The 19,918-nt window shown below is 35.8% G+C and overlaps 1 protein-coding gene and 1 long non-coding RNA gene across 4 annotated transcripts in view; one reads left to right on the top strand and one right to left on the bottom strand.

Moving 5' to 3' along the window:
• LOC106063317 (uncharacterized) overlaps positions 1-19,355 on the top strand; it is a 56,674-nt gene extending 37,319 nt beyond the window's left edge. The window contains exons 4-5 of the mRNA XM_056027612.1: positions 7,222-7,432; positions 16,706-19,355. Coding sequence (XP_055883587.1) covers positions 7,222-7,432; positions 16,706-18,869 — 2,375 coding nt within the window. The 3' untranslated portion in view covers positions 18,870-19,355. The remainder of the gene's footprint in view (positions 1-7,221; positions 7,433-16,705) is intronic.
• Positions 654-5,625, bottom strand: LOC129925996 (uncharacterized). 3 transcript variants are annotated; one of them, XR_008777696.1, is made up of 5 exons: positions 4,637-5,625; positions 4,162-4,329; positions 2,860-2,985; positions 2,446-2,514; positions 654-2,085 (listed from the first exon to the last, which is right to left on the bottom strand). It is a non-coding gene; the product is annotated as an uncharacterized LOC129925996 (long non-coding RNA). The 3 variants fall into 3 exon arrangements; XR_008777695.1 differs by lacking the exon at positions 4,637-5,625 and having other exon boundaries at positions 4,162-4,455; XR_008777694.1 differs by lacking the exons at positions 4,162-4,329; positions 4,637-5,625 and having other exon boundaries at positions 2,860-4,136.
• Positions 19,356-19,918: the final 563 nt, after the last annotated feature.

Below are 19,918 nucleotides of genomic sequence, written 5' to 3'. Positions count from 1 at the left end.
ATGATATTTAGTTTACTTTTATCTCATTTACTAGTATTACTATTTCATTGACTATGGTTTTACTAGTTCCTGCAATTTGATGAAAAATAATAATTAAATTGTGTATAGTCTATATACAAATGTTTATAAGAGATCACAGCTTAGCTTAATTTACTTAATATTTTAAAACTATGATTTTGTGTTCTGACTCTACTCTTAATAAATTATATTTTATTTTAAGAATGCAAAGTTGGAAATTCTGTTCTGATGAAAAAAAATTATTAAACTAAAGTAGATGTTTATGGTTCTTTTGTATTTATTTTTAAATTATTTATTCATTAAAAATTAATTGCTCATTAACATTTACTTGAAGTAAAGATCAAAAACACAAATTTAATACATGATCAGCTCCCAATTCACGCAGATCACAGCCCATCACTTAAATGTATTTACTGTCAATTCTACAGACTATTCATTTCAAAATATTGCTTTAAATTATTACATGACACAATCAAAGTACTGGTACCTCACATTGATGTAGGACTAAAGCAGCTGAAATAATGACCAATTTTCATTCACTAACTTGTACTGTCATTTATTATCAGACGTGTTAAAACTAATGACCTGTATATATAATTGATTAAGCAGGAGCATCAACAAATCTTGAACAATAATTGTCTACAGAAAAACTTTATTCTTATCCAAACAGTATACATTTACAATGTATTTAAACAAGTTAATTTATACAAATCTGTATGGCCTAAAGATTATGGTGTATTTTGAGTATTGTGTGAATACCAAGTTACATTATTACATGAAAATAGTGTACTCATTTTTTAAATATTCTGGGTAATAAAAATTAACAACTAATATGATACAATAAAATTGAAGCATTAGTCAAATAAAAAAAAAAATTCACAGATCTATGTGAACTCTATGCTTGAAAAAAATCATTTTGAAATTAATTTAAAAAAAAAAAAATTATGGTTCTTTAGTCAATGGAATGATAGCAGCAATTATTTTACAATTTCATGATTATCCATTAATCTCAATATACTTATAACGGAAAAATAATTCATAAGGTTTAGATACAACCATTTGAAATAATGATTATAATTTTTTTCTTAATTTGCTTAATTCAAATCTAATATAAACAAGATTTCCTCTGTCAAGAAAATTATGAGGGAACAACATGCATGTTCTTCTCAGTAAGTTTTGCAAAGGGAATTAAGAATATATGATGTTGCTTTTTTTTGCCAACATTTTAAACCTTCGCACCAGGTTTTAGTTTTAAGGAGAATGCACCATATTTTATGTTTACTTTTGATAGATTCTTATTTTAATTTTAAAAAAGTAAAATTTCCCTTACATATCTTGCAATCTATGGGGCAGATGATATAAAGTTTATCAGTTTCTGTGCCCCATGGTTAGCGAGGGTGTCATGTACCCAGCACAACAACCAACCACCTTTTGAAAAAAAATCCCATTTCAGACGTCACAATCTATAGGGCAGATGATGTTAAGGTCATTTGATTCTTTGGCCAGTGCATCATGTGGCCAGCACAACAACCAACCATCTTTACTTTCCAAAACAAAAGTCAGCTACCCATTAGAGTTAGGTGGACTCAGGGGCACCCAAAAATCTAAAAAAAATTTAACCCGAGTCTTCACAGAGATTCAAACCCATGACTTAACCATTCAGCCATGGATCCCCAAACTGCCTTTACTTATTCCTTACTATTGCCATGTATCCCTAGCCTTATGAATTCTGAAATTGAAAATCCCAGTCTTAATTGAACCCAGGAACCCTCAGTTCAGAAGCCAAGTGCTTTACCACTCATTCACTGCACTCCCTATTGTTTTAATGGGGCTCAGATTAATAGTTTTCAAGTACAATATCAAACAGATTTAAAGAAATACTAAATCCAAACCTGTTGGCTGAATGACAGGATATACATAAATATGTATAGAGCTTACAGTATAATATATATATCTTAAATTAAAATTGGTCCAAGACTTTTATTTTGCAACATGATGGGATTTTCCTTTCTGGTGGTGCTATGCAGGAGTCCAAGAATCTCATCTTTTCTCATAACAGAAAGTTATCTAGTTATAAAAATAAATAAAAGGATTTTAAAAAAATAAAAATATGTGTGACATATGTGTTGACCATGCTAAACGTATATATGTTATTAAGTATAATTATATAATTTTGCTATTCTAAAAATAGTCTGTACCTAAAAGGAGCTACTGCGTTAATGTGTAGACATGGCCCTGACCTTAATAGTTATGAATTATTACTAAAGGTGAAGGCAGATATTCAGTTAATTTGATGGACATTGCACTCATCTAAAAGCAACTATAACATATATTATGATTTACATTTTCATGGAAAACTAGTTTTTCAAAAATACAAGTACTTCAGCTTATGAGAAAAGTGCATAGGGAAAAATTGCAGTACCTTACCTTTAAGAGGTGCAACCAATCATTGACTTGTCAGGAATGCATGCCTTTTTCTTGCATTTCCAAACATAACTGTAATTATACAATTAGGCATAATGGCTAATTTCTTTTGAAAACATTAAAATTAAAAAATAATATTATTAAATTGAATACATTGTTGTATCAAACATACAAATTATCAGACATAATTTTGCCTAATTTCATCTAACAGTTTATTGTAAAGGAATGGCCTGCACAACAGCCAAGTATATTAGGCATTCATGAAAGATGAATTTGCTTAAGAGTGTTATAAAAAAAAAACTAGAGAAAAATGTTAAATTCCATCCCCCGATATTTGGATGTTGCTTGACCATGAAAATCACACTTCATAAAACATCTTTTAGATAACTAAAATAAAAATTGTATAGTAGTACTTACAATAAATATTGAATGGATGCTAATATTATTAATGTCTGCCCAGAGAGTAGAAATAGTATAAGTATGATCCTTGAGCCATTCTGGTACATCATCAGAACTGGTTGGCATGGTTCTACTTGTTAATAACTGAAACATTACAAACATTTTTTTAAATTTATAATTTATCACAGACTAGAATAGAAATGTTGCCAGGAAAAATACCAATGGTTAGAATGCACCTGATGATACTTTTGTAGCCTTAAAATGCACCAAAACTTCATTCATTAAATCTGATAAGAAACATATATGTATCACACAAGTCCAAGTTGATCAGAGTGTCATAGCAAATAATTAACTAGATATGAGAGTTTTATATTAAAGTGCTGAATTTCAGGGGATAGATCCAACTTGACACCACATCATTTATTATTTCATGAACTCATGGGTCTGGGCATGGCATGGAATGGGAACTATTATTTAATGTATGGGGTGTACGCGAGGCATGGATTATAAATTGTCTTGTATAGATTAGATTGGGTAAAACTTCCCATCGAAGGTAACTTTTACTGATAGATCTGGATCAATTATAAATTTATGGGATCTAGGCCTGCATAAATTTTATCTTTTATTTATATATTTTATGTACATAAATAACTAGTCTAGATTCTATAATTATATCTTAATAATAATTTTTGTAGATGTCATATAATATCTAAAATATTAAGTATAGATCAGTAGATTTAGAATTTTAGCTAGTAAATATTTTTATATTCCAAATCTAAACTGGATCTATATATTGTATATCTATCTAGAATTTAGATCAGTAGATTTAGTATTTTAGCTAGTAAAATACTTTTATATTCTAAATCTAAACTGGATTTAGATCTAATTATTCTAGAAGCTTAGATCTAGAAGACTAGTTGTCAAGATTTGACTACACTATGGCTAAGGCTAATGCACTAACTAAGTAGGCCTACTAGATAGATCAAGAGACAGCCTAGAGTACTAATAGTAATAGACTCTTGCCTCGTTGGGCCTCTCAAATCAGCTACAGACTTTAGAGACAATTTAGGAAGGTGAATTTCGATCCAATTCCAAGATCTACAAACTACAGGTTAGAGTCTAGCTAGAGATGCTAGATCTAGTCTAGAAGGCTGATCAATTAAAAATAAAATCAATCATTTCTAAAGTTTGTAAAATTATATTTTATAGATCAGATCTAATCTATCTATTTATAATATAGAAATCTATGTCTACTATTTTAATATTTAAAATGATATATGGCTGATGATATTAATTATTTTAATAGAGACATTGACATACTAGTCTAGATTATTATTCGAGATGACCTCAGATGATGATGATGATAATCAACTGGTAGAGCTATAAGTCAGTATAAACTATAATATATTAAATATAATCACTGCATTCGTTTCATTCACTGTCTGTATCAATAATCATGTGATGTGAAAGTGAAGTCTAGATTTAGATCTAGATTAGATAGATTATAAATCTACTTTCTACTATTAAAAAGTATTATTATTATAGATCTACATCTACTAATATTAGTACAGGTACTAGATCTACAGGCAATACACTATTGATTATAGTGACTATAATTACCGTCACTATACACTAATATAATACTAGTAATACAGTTACAGTATAATACAGTCTATAGACTATAGTAGAGTCTCAGTCTATAGTCAACTATACTATACTATAGTCATGATGATGATCGATAGATCTGAGTTCTAGACGTAGACTAGATACTAGATCTATAAACATTCATATTGACCTCATGTATGGTCTAGATCTAGAGAAAATAGAGTGGAAATCATGACTTTATTAGATCTGTTGAGTTATTTTTAAAAAAATATCTTTTAAATAGATCTAGAACCATAGTCTAAGTCTGGGTGTTGTAGATCTAGATTATTCTAGATATAAGAGATCTATAGATAAGTTCGGTTTTTTAAAAATGCGCATTCGAAATTTAAAATACCCAGATTTAAGTATTAATATACCCATATTGGTAGGGCCGCGTTAATCATTTATTAGATATATTAAAGCATGTCTATATAAAAGATATTATTATTAAAAAAATATATTATTATATAAAAGATATAGTTGTGAATATTTACTAAAAAAATTAAAATAATGAATTTTTTACTTTTGCCAATTAACACTCTGGCTGGCAAAAAGGATGACTCCTCCTACTGTGAAAAGACGATAACTGCATGAGTTGGTTTGGAATTGTATTTTGTAAGACTAACTTTTAAAAAAATATCCTTTAAGAGAATAAACGAAAAATGGTTTGTCAGAAGAAAAGCTGGCTGGACTACGCAAATAATGGACCAGCCTCTCTCTCTTGTTAAGAACATTGGTGACCGGGAAAAGTGGAGGATTTAGTTACGCGGGACAGATGATAATGATTTAATGTACATAAAAAAATATCCAGATTTTGTGTAAAATACCCAAATGTGAAAGTACTGAAAACAGCTATTTTAATGGGGTGGCCTTAAAAAAATAACTTTTGTGACGATCCCTTATTCAGGAAAATTTTATAAATCACAAAACATTGTGAGAAAATGGATGAAGTTTTTAGAGATCTAATAAAATAAAGCGTAGGAAAGTTTTACTCTCATTGAAGGTCAGTCCAAGTGACTGGAGGAGTAAATTTCTTCTTTTGCATCCTCCTGAATTTCTCCATATTGCACCATGCGTGAAAATGATGCGCGACGGCACTCCCCTAGTAAAAACTAGGAGCTGTTGTTCCATTAGTATAGTTCCATGGTGTAAGTATAGATTATGGATCTAGTGACAATCTAGTCCTAGACTATTTATATACTAGACTATAGACTAGACTATACAGATTACAATTATACTTTATAGTATAGTATAGCAGTACAGTACTAGTAGTAAGTAGTATTTTTTTACTATAGTATTTATAGAGACTATATAGATCTAAATCTAGTATTTAAAACTATTTATAATTATTTTAATTATGTAAATTTAATAGTAAAAAAAACATGGCATATATAAAATCTAGAATTCTAGGGGTATATAGGTTATGGCTGAAAAAAAACAAACTATAAATACTTTTAATTTTACACTGCTCATAACTGCTGTATAACTCATACAAACTTATCTTTTCCCAAATGTTTCCCATAATAATTTTTACTTTATCGTCCAGTCTATATATATATGTCTATGGTTAGACATCAAGGGTTACTTCCCATTTTCTTTTAAATTGGGAAACGTAAAGGTCATTTGCACGCAAAGATCTTATTTGTCAGTGCATAATTCAATTGAGACACTTTGAAGTGACACTATGACAAGATGATTTGATCATTTGTATTGAGAATGTTCATGTCATTTCATCTCTAATCGTTATTTGTTAACTTGATGGCGAGTACATTATATGTATGATATGATGTGATATGAACCTCGGTCTGCGGGCCTTAGTGTGGGTATCACTTCTCCCTCTTCCTCGTTCTCATTATTATGTTGGAGCATTCAAATGACTAGACCAATGTATGAGATGAACTATTGGAGCGTTCAGATGACTAGACCAATTTATGAGATGAACTGTTGGAGCGTTCAGATGACTAGACCAATGTATGAGATGAACTGTTGGATGGTTCAGATGACTAGACCAATGTATGAGATGAACTGTTGGAGCGTTCAGATGACTAGATCAATATATGAGATGAACTGTTGGAGCGTTCAGATGACTAGACCAATATATGAGATGAACTGTTGGAGCGTTCAGATGACTAGACCAATGTATGAGATGAACTGTTGGAGCGTTCAGATGACTAGATAAATGTATGAGATGAACTGCGCTGTGGTTTCCAAATCAGGGAGCTCTCCATACAGTTTTCTTTCTATTGGTGTGTTTTGGGGCCAGTGTTTTGTTCGGTCCTCATGATAAAGAGAACAGTTTTGAAAGACATGGTCAGCATTCTCTGGGTATTACAAATCTGACACTGATCTACTGGATTAATTTCGATATTTGTCAAACATGTTCCTTCCCATTTTTTTTAGCCAAGAAAATAAAAGTTTATGAAAACGGGTTTACCCGTTCAGTCGAGGCATACGAGTTTCTAGTACTGGAGTTTTCTCCTATCAGCTATTCAGATATATTTGCTTGTTCCTAATTTCTCTATCTTAATTATCGAATTTAATTAGTTTATTCGCTTATTAGCTCGATAGATTTGCAAATTTTAAAATATATTCTATAGAATGACTAGGCATTAATTAGAATGCCTGCCTTTCGCACTATGCCGGAGACCAATCCATAAATTACAAGTATTTTTACAAACCCTATAATATTGTGTTACCAACAGCGCAATGGTGTGTCGAATCTCTGTTTTTCCTCAGTTATCCCCCATTATTTCCACAACGTGGAGCTGTTTGTCAGGACCTCAACAGAGGCGGCACGACTTCTGCTTATGTTGGGTTTGAGTGTGGAGCGATACCAGGCCATCGCCAAGCCATTCTCCGTGTCCAAAGTTCAGGCCAGCTGGAGAGCGATGATTTTTTGCGGTGTCACCTGCGGAGTTGTCATCTTGCTGAGCGCTATATCCATCAAGTAAGAGATGGTTAATTTTTTCTTCATAACATCTAAAGCGATCACGTCTCGTAGAAAACAAAAACTGGAGCGTGAAAACAAAATATAACTAGAAAAAACATTTTTAAAATATATGTTTTTTATAAGACAATGCTTCCATCATTAAACTTCAAATAAAATAAAATCGAATCCTGGTGAAGACTGGGATTTTTAATTTGGAATCTTTGAGAGCCTCTGAGTACACCCAGCTCTAATGGGTACCTGACATTAGTTGCAGGTGCGTACTGGATGTCAAAATAGGCCCAGGCATTTCTGTACAGTACAGCCCATAAATTGTATATCATATGATGGGCCTCCAATTATAGGCCTATCTGTTCTCAAAATCATTATGTTATTTTTTTATAATGTAACGATAACTGTATGCATTCTCTATATCTCTATAAGAAATATATTGGCCTTAAGTTGCTTTTTAATCGCTATGTTTGTAGGCCCTAAAAAGATGAAGCCAACTAATAGCACTGTCAACGGATGTGGGCTATTACATTATCTTTGAAAATGTGTTAGATTAAATTAGTATTATTTATACTGTAGTCTGTAAAAGATGTTTTTAACATGAGGCCCATATAGTCCCTTATATATGATAATATTATTAAACCTTTAACAATTTAATGCGTGCCGTAGTTGCATTCATGAGGCCCTTTAGTCCCATTTGAGTACCGGTCCACCGGGCATTAGCCCAAATGCCCAAATAGCCAGTCCGCCCCTGATTAGTTGGAGGAAAAGTAAAGGCGGTTGGTCGTTGTGTTGGCTAAATCTGCCCTATAGAGCATGGTTTGAAAGATAATTTAATTAATGATGGTTATTAAAAGTACAAAGACACACTAAACCTAATTCGAGATATCTACAATGATATTCGGTTTATCGGAACAGTCTTTTATTGGGACCAAATCTATCGCATCCAGATAATAGGATTTGTTTGGGTAAAGAATTGGTCAAAAAAGCAGCATGTCCGATTAGCAGATAGGTCGAATAACCAAATTGAACTGGCTTTGTATACTTTCAAATGCCATTTTACTATCTGCAAGTACTCCAGTTGCTTGTTTAATTTCTTCATTGTCTATGGTGCTAGTCAATACAATTGGAACTTCGGGCAAATGTGATGAATCAGTTATCGTTCTTTCTGTATACATCTGTTTGGGGGATTCCCGTAGCTTCATCGTGCGACTCTTGGGACACGTCTAGTAGTGAAACTACGGGTAACGAACCAGGCCTTTTGAACCAGGCCTCCTGAACCAGGCCTCCTAAAGCAGGACTTATGAATCAGGCCTCCTGAACCGAGCCGCCGTGTGGTTACCTTTGACGAGTTTTTTTTTTTATCTCACTCGTGATGAGAATGGAACAGAGTCCCTGCAAAAAATGGCCGTCATGTTTTACAAAGGGGACCTTCATAGTACTTGGCATCTGGATTTGCGGTTCTTCACGGTTATTGTTGCAATTACAGTATAGGAATAGGAAGAAACTCCCCGTGGTTAGCGCTGCCCTTGGCCGCTTGTAGCGAGAAGTCGGATCCGGAGCGCGGCGCGCCACGCTTATGACACGACCAAACCCATTTATAGTCACTGACTTTGCGGAACTTTCCAACAGGACATGGGTTGAAGAGCTCCCTGTCCACGCCTGGCCGTTGGATAAAATCCTTTCAAACGGACAATCGGGATAAAGGCGCCCTACTGGACTGCATTGAACTATACATGAGCTAGTAACCCTCGAGGTAATGTGAAGTCTCGCAATTTGCATATTTTTACATTTGTAGATAGATAGATAGATAGATAGATAGATAGATAGATAGATAGATAGATAGATAGATAGATAGATAGATAGATAGATAGATAGATAGATTAGACAGACAGACAATTAGACAGACAGACAGACAGACAGATAGATAGATAGATAGATAGATAGATAGATAGATAGATAGATAGATAGATAGATAGATAGATAGATAGATAGATAGATAGATAGATAGATAGATAGATAGATAGATAGATGGGTGGACGGACGGGCGGACGGACAGACAGACAGACATACAGACGGATGGATGGACGGGCGGACGGACGGACAGACAGACAGACCGACAGACAGTCAGACAGACAGACAGACAGATAAATAGATAGATAGATAGATAGATAGATAGATAGATAGATAGATAGATAGATAGATAGATAGATAGATAGACATCAGACAGACAAACTTGAAGCTTCATGCCAGCTCACTTCTATTCAACACATTTGTCCCCCTTCACTCTAGATCTAATATTTTTCTTCAAACGAGGTCGGGGAGTTTGGATTAGTGACGTAGAGGGAATCGGACTTCATGGCATGACCGTAATTTGCCGTCTATTATTAGCCGTGAATAAAGGGAAGAAACTACGCATGTTTTCATGTCATCTGATTGTCCATTTTGAAAGAGTTGTTCGCCCTGGTCAGTAATGAAGCTACGACAAAAAGAAATCGCTAAAAATAAACCAAAAATTGGTCAGTTACATTTGGCGGTGATTTAGCAATGGAACAATATAAGTTCTTAAATAGAAATAGATAGTTTTGCGTTTTTTGTTTTTGTTTTTTTATTTATTTCTATTAGTATCTTCGGATTCTGAGCACGTTTATTCCGTTGCTGTTATGTGTTTCTCAATGTTGCCCATCTTTTGTTCCGCCTATGACTTTCATTACCATGCACTTTCCAGTAAGCACTTTTCGAAAACGTGTGCATTCGTGTAAAGAACGGCGAGACCCTCAAATGATTCCCATATTTGTGCAATCAAGCTTGTTATTGTGAGAGCTTGGGAAATATTGATGATAAGATTGGAGCATGTTCTGGTAGTGGAAAGGTCTACGTGACGTACTTGGGTGACTTGAGATATTAAACTGCAGAAAAAGTGTACTCGTGCCAGGGAGGACAATCACATCAATAGTTTAATATGTGTGAGTCGCTTTCATTGCACATTATCTGGAACTGTATCGCCCTGTCGTATTGTATCCCCCCCCCCCGGTGTATGGTTCTGTTTTAGTGTATGGATCAACCATTTTGAAAGTTTATAGTGCGCACATAAAATGTGTATACTGTAGAAGTAAATTAAGAATTAAAGTTTTGTCAATTTAAATTTAAACAAGAAACAGTACAATGGTAGATATACACAAAGAAAGACTACAATAGTCGAATTACATAAAAAAAGCACTAGGCCTACCATGGCAGATTTACATAAAGACTACAATGGTAGATTTACGTAAAAAAGGACTACAATAGTAGATTTACGTAAAGAAAAACTACAATGGTAGGTTAACGTAAAGAAAGACTACAATGGTAGAGTTACATAAAGAAGGACTACAATGGTATATAGATTTACATAAAGAAGGACCACAATGGTAGATTTACGTAAAAAAAGACTACAATGGTAGATTTAAGCAAAGAAGGACTGCAATGGTAGATTTACACAAAGAAGGACTACAATGGTAGATTTACGCAAAGAAAGTCTTCAATGGTAGATTTACGTAAAGAAAGTCTTCAATGATAGATTTACGTAAAGAAAGACTACAATAGTAGATTTACACAAAGAAGGACTACAATGGTAGATTTACGCAAAGAAAGTCTTCAATTGTAGATTTACGCAAAGAAAGTCTTCAATGATGGATTTACATAAAGAAAGACTACAATAGTAGATTTACACAAAGAAGGACTACAATGGTAGATTCGTGTTTTCTGGAATGTTTTCGGTAAGGCCTTACTTTAAACTTTATCATCACATAATTTGAGGCGTTCAAAGTACTGGTTTACAGTATACACCACCTAAAAAAAAACAAATCGGAGCCAAAAAGAAACGACTCGAATTTAATGCATCCTAAAAACTGCACAGCCTACTTTGTACGGGTTTGAAATAACACACAACCTGTATCTTATAATACCTAAGACCTGTAAAACATTTATCCCGCACGATTTGAAAACCTACAAAATGTAAATTTTTCTAGACCTATAGTCTATACAGTTTTTATTCCACACTTTTAGGTGCAATACAAATAATACATACCACACGACCTACATACCACACGACCTACATACCACACGACCTGCATACCACACGACGTACATACCACACGACCTGCATACCACACGACCTACATACCACACGACCTGCATACCACACGACCTACATACAACACGACCTACATACAACACGACCCTAAAACCTACTAACTTAGATTCTAATTCGATCAGTCTTCCATTTTCATGCCAAATTATATTCTTTTTTTTTTTTTAACTTTGTCATAATTGCCGGTATTGTCTGTCATTCTTTTTTAAAAAAGACAACTCCATCAATGTTTTATTGAACTGAAAGTTTTATGAATCAAATTCTCATTTGTTTTCTTTCTTCATGTTTGTAACTCTTTAATTCAGAAGATAAACTTGCTGTTGTTGCTGTGGGCGCTGTTTTAAATGTTCATTGCGTTTTGGACTACGTTTACCTCTTGTGCTCTTATGACATTTTAACTCTTGTGTTCCCAGATATAAAGTCATATTTAAACATTGCGATTTAATCGGAATCATGGCACTGAAAATGATTTTAAAAAATATCTAGTTATTATTTTACAAAGGGATTCTTTTTACACAAAATGATACTTGTCAAGCATTCGTTAATGTTAACTTAAGTGGGTGCTTGCGAAGAAATAAGCTAAATCCACCTGTCTTCAAACTAGAGACACCAATGATGTTACGGTACTTTACGAGGAGAGTCTACGTACTCTAGCTCTCCTATTTCAGATGCTTACCAGAGTTGACAACAAACATAATGCTGCCAAACTAGTCGATATATTAAGCCTATTGACATTATTGGCCTCTTTAGTGATATGAGAAGCTAAAAGGCAACGTCTTGCGAGAGATACCACATGACATATGCGAAACACACTTTGCTCGATCTGCCAAGGGGCTTAGTTCCAGACCAATCGTTGTAGTCAGCGTAAACAAAAACCTGCGACGTGGCAACGAGCTATTGGCCTCCACTGACCACAGGTTGCCATGTCATAGGTCTGTTTTTGAGGCCTGCCGTAACGATTGGTCTCGCTTAGTTGCGCCATAGGGCTCTGAAAACTATTGCACCAAGTTTCGGAAGTAAAACAGTAGAACTCAAACTCTGGTTCTCGAGTCTATCTTGCGATGCACTAGCATGAAGGCCACTTATTGGCCACCAGGCCACCGAGCAGCTAAAAATATAACATGTGCCCGTACTTTTCCAGTGGCGTTAAGGTGGTGGGGGGGCAAGAAAGTCTATAGGTATGTTCGCTACGCCACTGACTTTTCCACTTAGTTTAAACAACAAGAACTTAAAGCTTTCATGTTTGTTATGCTATCTTTAATTAGGTCACTGGACCCTGATTCTGGACAATGCGAGTCATTGTAAGCTACTGATTCTTTCAAATAATAGATCTAATATTTTTCTTCAAACGAGCTCGCGGAGTTTGGATTAGTGACGTAGTGTGAATCAGTGGCGTCACTAGGGTCGGTGTCACCCTGTGACGCCACTGGTGGGAATTAGACTTCATGGCATGACCGTAATTTGGCGTTTATTACATGTCATTACATGTCCTTTATTGTTTTATGTACTATAGCTACTTTGCTTTTTATTCTTCTGTCCTGAAGTGTCGCAAGTGATTTTACTAATCATGTTACTCTAATCAAACTGGAATATTCCTTTGTTATAAATCTCTATTTTGTATTTGTTCTAGTTTCTTTATGTTATCTTGAGTTGAGGGAACCAAAACAGAGGACGCATATTCTAATATTGGCCCAACTAAAGTTAAATAGCATTATAGTTTTATGTTCATGTTTGATTTGCAAAATCTAGCACATTCTAGACCCGAATCGGCCATAATCGTGACCACTTGTTGACTTAACTAATGGCTCTTCTTCTAGGTGCACTAACACTGAGTTCAACAATACAAGACTTAATGAAACTCAAAGCAGGTCTGCTAATGAATACTCGTGAATGTAACCATTAAACATTTATTATCAACAGAACGTCAATTAAATATTGTTTCTTTTCTTTCGAGCGTTTCGGATTTTAATTTTCCGACGCATCACATTTCGAATTTTAAATGTGTTCAACTTATTTTTTCTATTGCATTGTGGGATGTAAATTTAGATTGTTTAAATTTGCATATTTTTTTTTACTATTCTTGTGCATGTCTATGGTAAACCAGTTCTGCTTTGTCACGTGGCACATAAAAGATTTTTAGAAATCAGTTTTGTCTATTATTATCAAAATACGTGACATGAAGTGAATGATAGTTGGGTTAGTTGTCATGTGATTGGCAGCTAAACCTAAGGGCCTGGGATCCTCACCAGTCGGGCTGCAGTCGGGCATGTGTGCAGGGTATTAGAAAGTGGGCGAGTCTGTCCAACTCATTCAACGTTCGTCGCTTGAGTTACTTAATTATTGGAAATAGATTTAGGAACCAATTCTTGGCCACCATAACTAGATTTCAATGTGTTAAACACCAAGCATGGAAGTTTGGTAAAGGAAAAAGAAACAACACAGAAATATAGTTTCGTACTTTAAAATGTACGACTGACGGGAAAGTTACGACAGACTAGTCCTTGACATTCAAGTGTGCATAGACTGCGATACTTTAGAAATCGAATATACGACTAACGTGAATCGGACGACAAAAGTCTAGGCAAGTGATTCCCAAAGTGGTTTATATAGACCCCCCAGTGGTCTACTACGACTTCCAGGGAGTCTTCGAGTCAAGCAAGTTTGGGAACCACTGGTCTAGCCATTCAAGTGTTCACTCAGAACTTACACAGAAGAAAAACATAAGGTACCGATGCTTTAGAATTTACAACCATAAGTGGTATTGGCATCGTCTAGTCGTATCGTCTAGTGCTGTCACAAAGCAGTATCGTTTAGTGGTATCGCCTAGTCGAATCGTCTAGTGCTGTCACAAAGCAGTATCGTTTAGTGGTATCGCCTAGTCGAATCGTCTAGAGCTGTCACAAAGCAGTATCGTTTAGTGGTATCGTCTAGTCGTATCGTCTTATTTTATGGCATAGTACTATCATTTACGTCTACCGATTTATGTAAAAACAGAATGGCCAGCCAGGCGTTACAGACGACCAAGAGGCGTAGTAGTCAGTCAAAGATGTCCTTTGATAGGGTCAAGGTCAGTTGAGAGCCTATGATCTCATATAAAACATTAAGTGCAATCGGCTGTATTTTATAAGATAAGTTAAGATAGCGATAATCGATTGACTTTTAATGTACATATTGTAAAAAAAATGTATATCTATTTTTCCCCACTTCCCATTCTGGGTTCAGGTTGAACTTTGCGCAACTATTCAATGTCGAAGACAAGACATGAATCAATCAAAAAAAAAAACCAATTAGTTTTAATAAATTAATTGCGATAAGTTAATTTTGATTTATATAGAAAATGGGGAGATAAATCTTGCATTACTGATATATATCTATATATATGGCAGTGATTGTGTGGCAGTGATAAGTTAATTTTGATTTATAAAGAAAATGGGGAGATAAATCTTGCATTACTGATATATATCTATATATATATGGCAGTGCTTGTGTGGTTATTTCCCATAAATAACCTTTGTTGTTGTTTTTTTAAAGCATTCTTTTTTCTTTTTTTTTTTGCTTGTTTAACATGGTAAAGTTATTGCGATAAATTCTCTAATAAATTCACTTATAAAATAGCATAAAAAGCATTATAATTGTAATAGATAGGCCTACTTGCTTATATCAATGTTATTGCTTTTCATTTATTTATTTTATTTTTACCATTTATTCAGCAACTTTTTAAGACGTTTTTTTTTTTTTTTGTTTGTAAAGTTCAATTTATGTAAATAGAAAGCGTAAAGGGAGGCTAATGAGGAATGAGTGAAAGAAAAGTAGGTCAGTTGGATTGAGCGAACGAAATAATTGAAAAGTAAAATGAGCCACAAGGATTTCTGCTAGGGAAATAGTGTTGTTGTTTTTTATTTAATAACGTTGTGGGTTGTTTAATTTTTTTTCTTTATATACTGTGTGATCACGTGATCAAAGATTACGCTAATGTCAGGCCAGTTCTTATAGAAATCCGTTGATGTGGTGGTAAGAGGAATATAGCTCTCGGACAAAGAGGGATAGAGCTTCTCGGACAAAGAGGAATATAGCCTCTCGGACAAAGAGGATTAGAGCCTCTCGGACAATAGAGGCGTGGTGGTTAAAGGATTTAGCTTGGCTTTGGAACCGAGAGGTTTTGGGTTCGAACCATGGTGAAAACTGGGATTTTGAGCTTCGGGATATGTCAGGCCTGTTCGTATAGAAATCCGTTGATGTGGTGGTAGGAGGAATATAGCCTCTCAGACAAAGAGGAACAGAGCCTATCGGACAAAGAGGAACAGAGCCTATCGGACAAAGAGAAATAGAGCCTCTCGGACAATTCCACTTCGATTACTATATTATGTATAGAGGCGTGGTGGTTAAAGGGTTAAGCTTGGCTTTGGAACCGAGAGGTTTTGGGTTCGAACAATGGTGAAAACTGGGATTTTGAGCTTCGGGATTTGTTTTAGAACGCCGGTGCACCCAGCTATCTGAGCCAGTGCACCCAGCTATCTGAGCCGGTGCACCCAGCTATCTGAGCCGGTGCATCCAGCTATCTGAGCCGGTGCACCCAGCTATCTGAGCCAGTGCACCCAGCTATCTGAGCCGGTGCACCCAGCTATCTGAGCCAGTGCACCCAGCTATCTGACGCGAGGTGAGGGAAGTAAACGGTGGTTAGACAAAGCAAACGATGAGCCTTGTATTATCTTCCCTGATAGATCGCAAGGTCTGAAAGTGGTACATCGACTTATTTTTTAAATGGTTTTTATATAATGTAACCTTCATGCGCAGTGGTCCAATCTCTTTTTGTAGACCAGTTTGGAGCCGGGCGGGGAAATCTGGGAGAAGGTTTCTGTGCTGTCTATAGCAAACACAAATCTGCAGGGGTCGGGTTTCGATCTAGAGCCCCTTTGTTAGATGGCCAAGCCGTAGTCAGGTAGTTTCGGTCTCTCAGCCATGCATCCCACCTTTACTTTTATAACTTAAATATGTATCTATCTATATCAATAGATTATTATATACCCTATATGTGTGCGTATATGTGTATTTAATACTTGCATTTGTATGCATTTTTTGTGCGTTTTGTATTTGTTCAAGATTAGTCGCTACACTTTGGTTTCATGTACTTTTTTTTTGTGTACTTCCCCCAGCTATCTGTGTGACAGTACTCTGTACTTGCACTGTCTACATGAAGATACCGACGTGCCAACCAAGTGGGGAGCCTTGGAACTCTACCTGGAGCTTCCACTGACCACCATCTCCGTCATCGCCATTGCCCTGAGCTACAGCCTCATCGTGCTGGTCCTGAGGCAGCAGAGCAGAAAGATGAGGCATCACTCGAGGGCCAAGGTGAAGCCATCGCAAGTCGTGCCGGTGACCAGCTGTGGGGCGGACGTTTCCAAGACCACGAAAGACAACGCGAAGTACTTCCTCGCACAGGAGAGCAAGCACGCTGCCAACGATGAGGTCAGTAGGCAAACTGAGACAACGGACAGCAGGGGCTCGTGTTCGCATAATAGCCCACACCAAACCGACGAAGTGACTTGTCCTGCTGGTATGATTTTGGTTGGAGAATGCGAAGACTTGAAAACGAACTTGAATATACAACATTATGAAACACATGCAGAGAATATTCATCAACTCTGCAAGCAGGAACTTGAAGTCATTGCTGAAAATTCGTCAGCAGTAGAGATAAATAGGAGCGATAATCGTGACGTGCAGCACTCTCTGGAAAAAACTATTAGTAAGGAGAAGACAATCAAAAGAGATGCAGGTTTCGAAGAATGTAAATCCGTTTCTACAAAAAATCTCCAGACTGGAATCTATCTCAATGAAACAGCGCCAGGTTTGAGTTGTTTAGCCAGACCTGATTCACCGTTCATCTCACACGTCATACATCACACATCCTCCTCCTCGCGTTTCTCAGCCTATACCCTCAAAGATCCACCGCTTCATTCATTCCAACACTGGCCTTCATCTAGACGAGCTAGCTATCACGGATTCATAAACAATCAATGCATCAATGAGCTTCCAAGTAGAACTCGCAATATTACCTCGAGGAACGATTCCAATAGCAATTTTTCTCAACTCAAAGATGAAAACAAAAGCAGTAAAACTTTATTTAGTCGAGCCATGTCTGAATTTAGTATTTTATTGCGTCCTTCTATCAACTATTCAAAGTTCGATTCGCCTAGAGAAATACTTTTCCTTGACAATAGGCAGAAACATTTAGATGAGATCCACGTCACACCTTCCAATCTAAGAAACGGTTTTCGTTCTACGACACTTACGGCTGCTGATACTCACAGCCGGAGCGCTTCAGGTGTCTTTGGTCACGTGACATGCTCTGAGGTCATCCATAAACACACTTCTACATCGGAAGATGAAGTTATCCAATCAAAAGAGAGCAGTTCAAACCGTAAAACATCGACTTTAAACGAATCTTCCGGAAACGACAAAGTCGTTACTAACGTAAACGAACTTTTCCCAGAAACCGAGTCTGCGCATGGCACAACCAAGAACTCATCTGTTCAGACTCTGGGAAATGTAGACAATAACTTAGATTTCAAGACAGTATCCATGGAAACAAAAGTTGTGCCTGCAGACTTCACAAATAATGTTATTCTACGGGATACTTTATCCTCCCTTAGTGAGAAGAAAGCCATCTCATTGAATGGGTCTAAAGAAGAAACTTTCAAAAGCTCTAGTTGTATTACCCCTAAACATGCCCTCAATGCAGAATTAGTCCAATCGGGTCTGATCTCTAATACTGACCTAAGTTTATATAAAGACACAAAGAATACAATGAAAAATATTAGCATAGTCCATGCCAGTGATAACGCCAGTGCTGCTGCCGGGGCACCAACAGACGTGAAAACAATAAACGGGAAAATAGAGGACGGGAAAATGGTCGAGGTGGTAGAGATGGACGGCACCGTGCATGTCACGGTTCAGACAGAAGCCTCTGCCGGTCAGTTTGATGGCGCTGTGTGCCTCATGAACCCTAAAAACAAGGAGCAGGGGCGTCGCCGCGTTGAGCTCAAAGCTGCTCTCAAGGTGGGCCTCCTGTTTTGCTCCTGTGTCTGCTTATGGGCGCCCCTGCCTGTATTCGTGGTGTATATGAGAGAGACCTCTGGCTGGAGAGATAAATTGAAAGTTGATCTTCTGGTCATCTTCTCGGCCCTGGCTACCAGTACGGCCGCAATGGACCCTATCGTGTACGGACTACTGAACAGACAAATTAGAATTGCGGCCTTTGCTGCTGTTAGAAAATTAAGAAAAAAGATCAGAGAAAAGTTTAGAAATGAAATCTAAGAAAGTATAATCAAAGACGATAAGGTCTGCATTGAAAGAAAATCGAAGAATATATATTCAAAGAACTTTTAAAATAGGTCTGCAAAATAAAAAAAAACAATTTTAACTGTGACTAAGGAATACTATGCAATTAATTGACGTTGTCCATCTAATTGATTGTGACTCCTTTCTGAACTGTCCATCTGAAACTGTAGCCCACATTTGAAAGTTTTCATTAGAAATAGTGGGGGGGTATTATTGTTAATAAAATGTTCATTTGAAACTGTTGGTCACTTAATAAATGTTCATTTGAAACTGTTGGTCGCTTAATAAAATGTTCATTTGAAACTGAAGGCCACTTAATAAAATGTTCATTTGAAACTGAAGTCCACTTAATAAAATGTTCATTTGAAACTGAAGTCCACTTAATAAAATGTTCATTTGAAACTGAAGGCCACTTAATAAAATGTTCATTTGAAACTGTAGGTTACTTAATAAAATGTTCATTTGAAATTGAAGGCCATTTAATAAAATGTTCATTTGAAATTGAAGGCCATTTAATAAAATGTTCATTTGAAACTGTAGGCCACTTAATAAAATGTTCATTTGAAACGATGAATCACTTTTTTTAGATTTCCCTTGAAACATTGTAGGCCACTAAATTTTTTAAAATGTGTATCTAAAACTGAGGGACACTTTTTAAACTTTGCTTCTTAAGGCAAAAAAAAAAAATTGTGCAGTTTGCTTATCACAAGTATAACAATTAGTGCTAATCACAAGTATAACAATTAGTGCTAATCATTTGTCACCAGATGTCAACGTAATCACGTGCAAGATGTCTGGCATTCAACTTGAAATGTTTAAAAACATGTTCTGCCACAGAGTGTGATAATTGAGTTGAAGAGTAGGCCTCCATGCAATTTATTTGAAAGTACAATTCTCAGCCATCATGATCGAATAGCCAGTTTAGTAATTCTTGTTATTGTAGAAATTAATTAATTTTCATTCTTTTTGCACGGCCAAGGGTCAAGCTTCGTTAAAGGGAAACAAAATTTATTGCAGTCCCTCGA

This window comes from Biomphalaria glabrata, chromosome 4, assembly GCF_947242115.1.
Source record: "Biomphalaria glabrata chromosome 4, xgBioGlab47.1, whole genome shotgun sequence".
NCBI lineage: Eukaryota > Metazoa > Mollusca > Gastropoda > Planorbidae > Biomphalaria > Biomphalaria glabrata.
The sequence above is the reverse complement of the archived record's forward strand: the minus strand, read 5'-3'. Positions and strand labels throughout refer to the sequence as shown.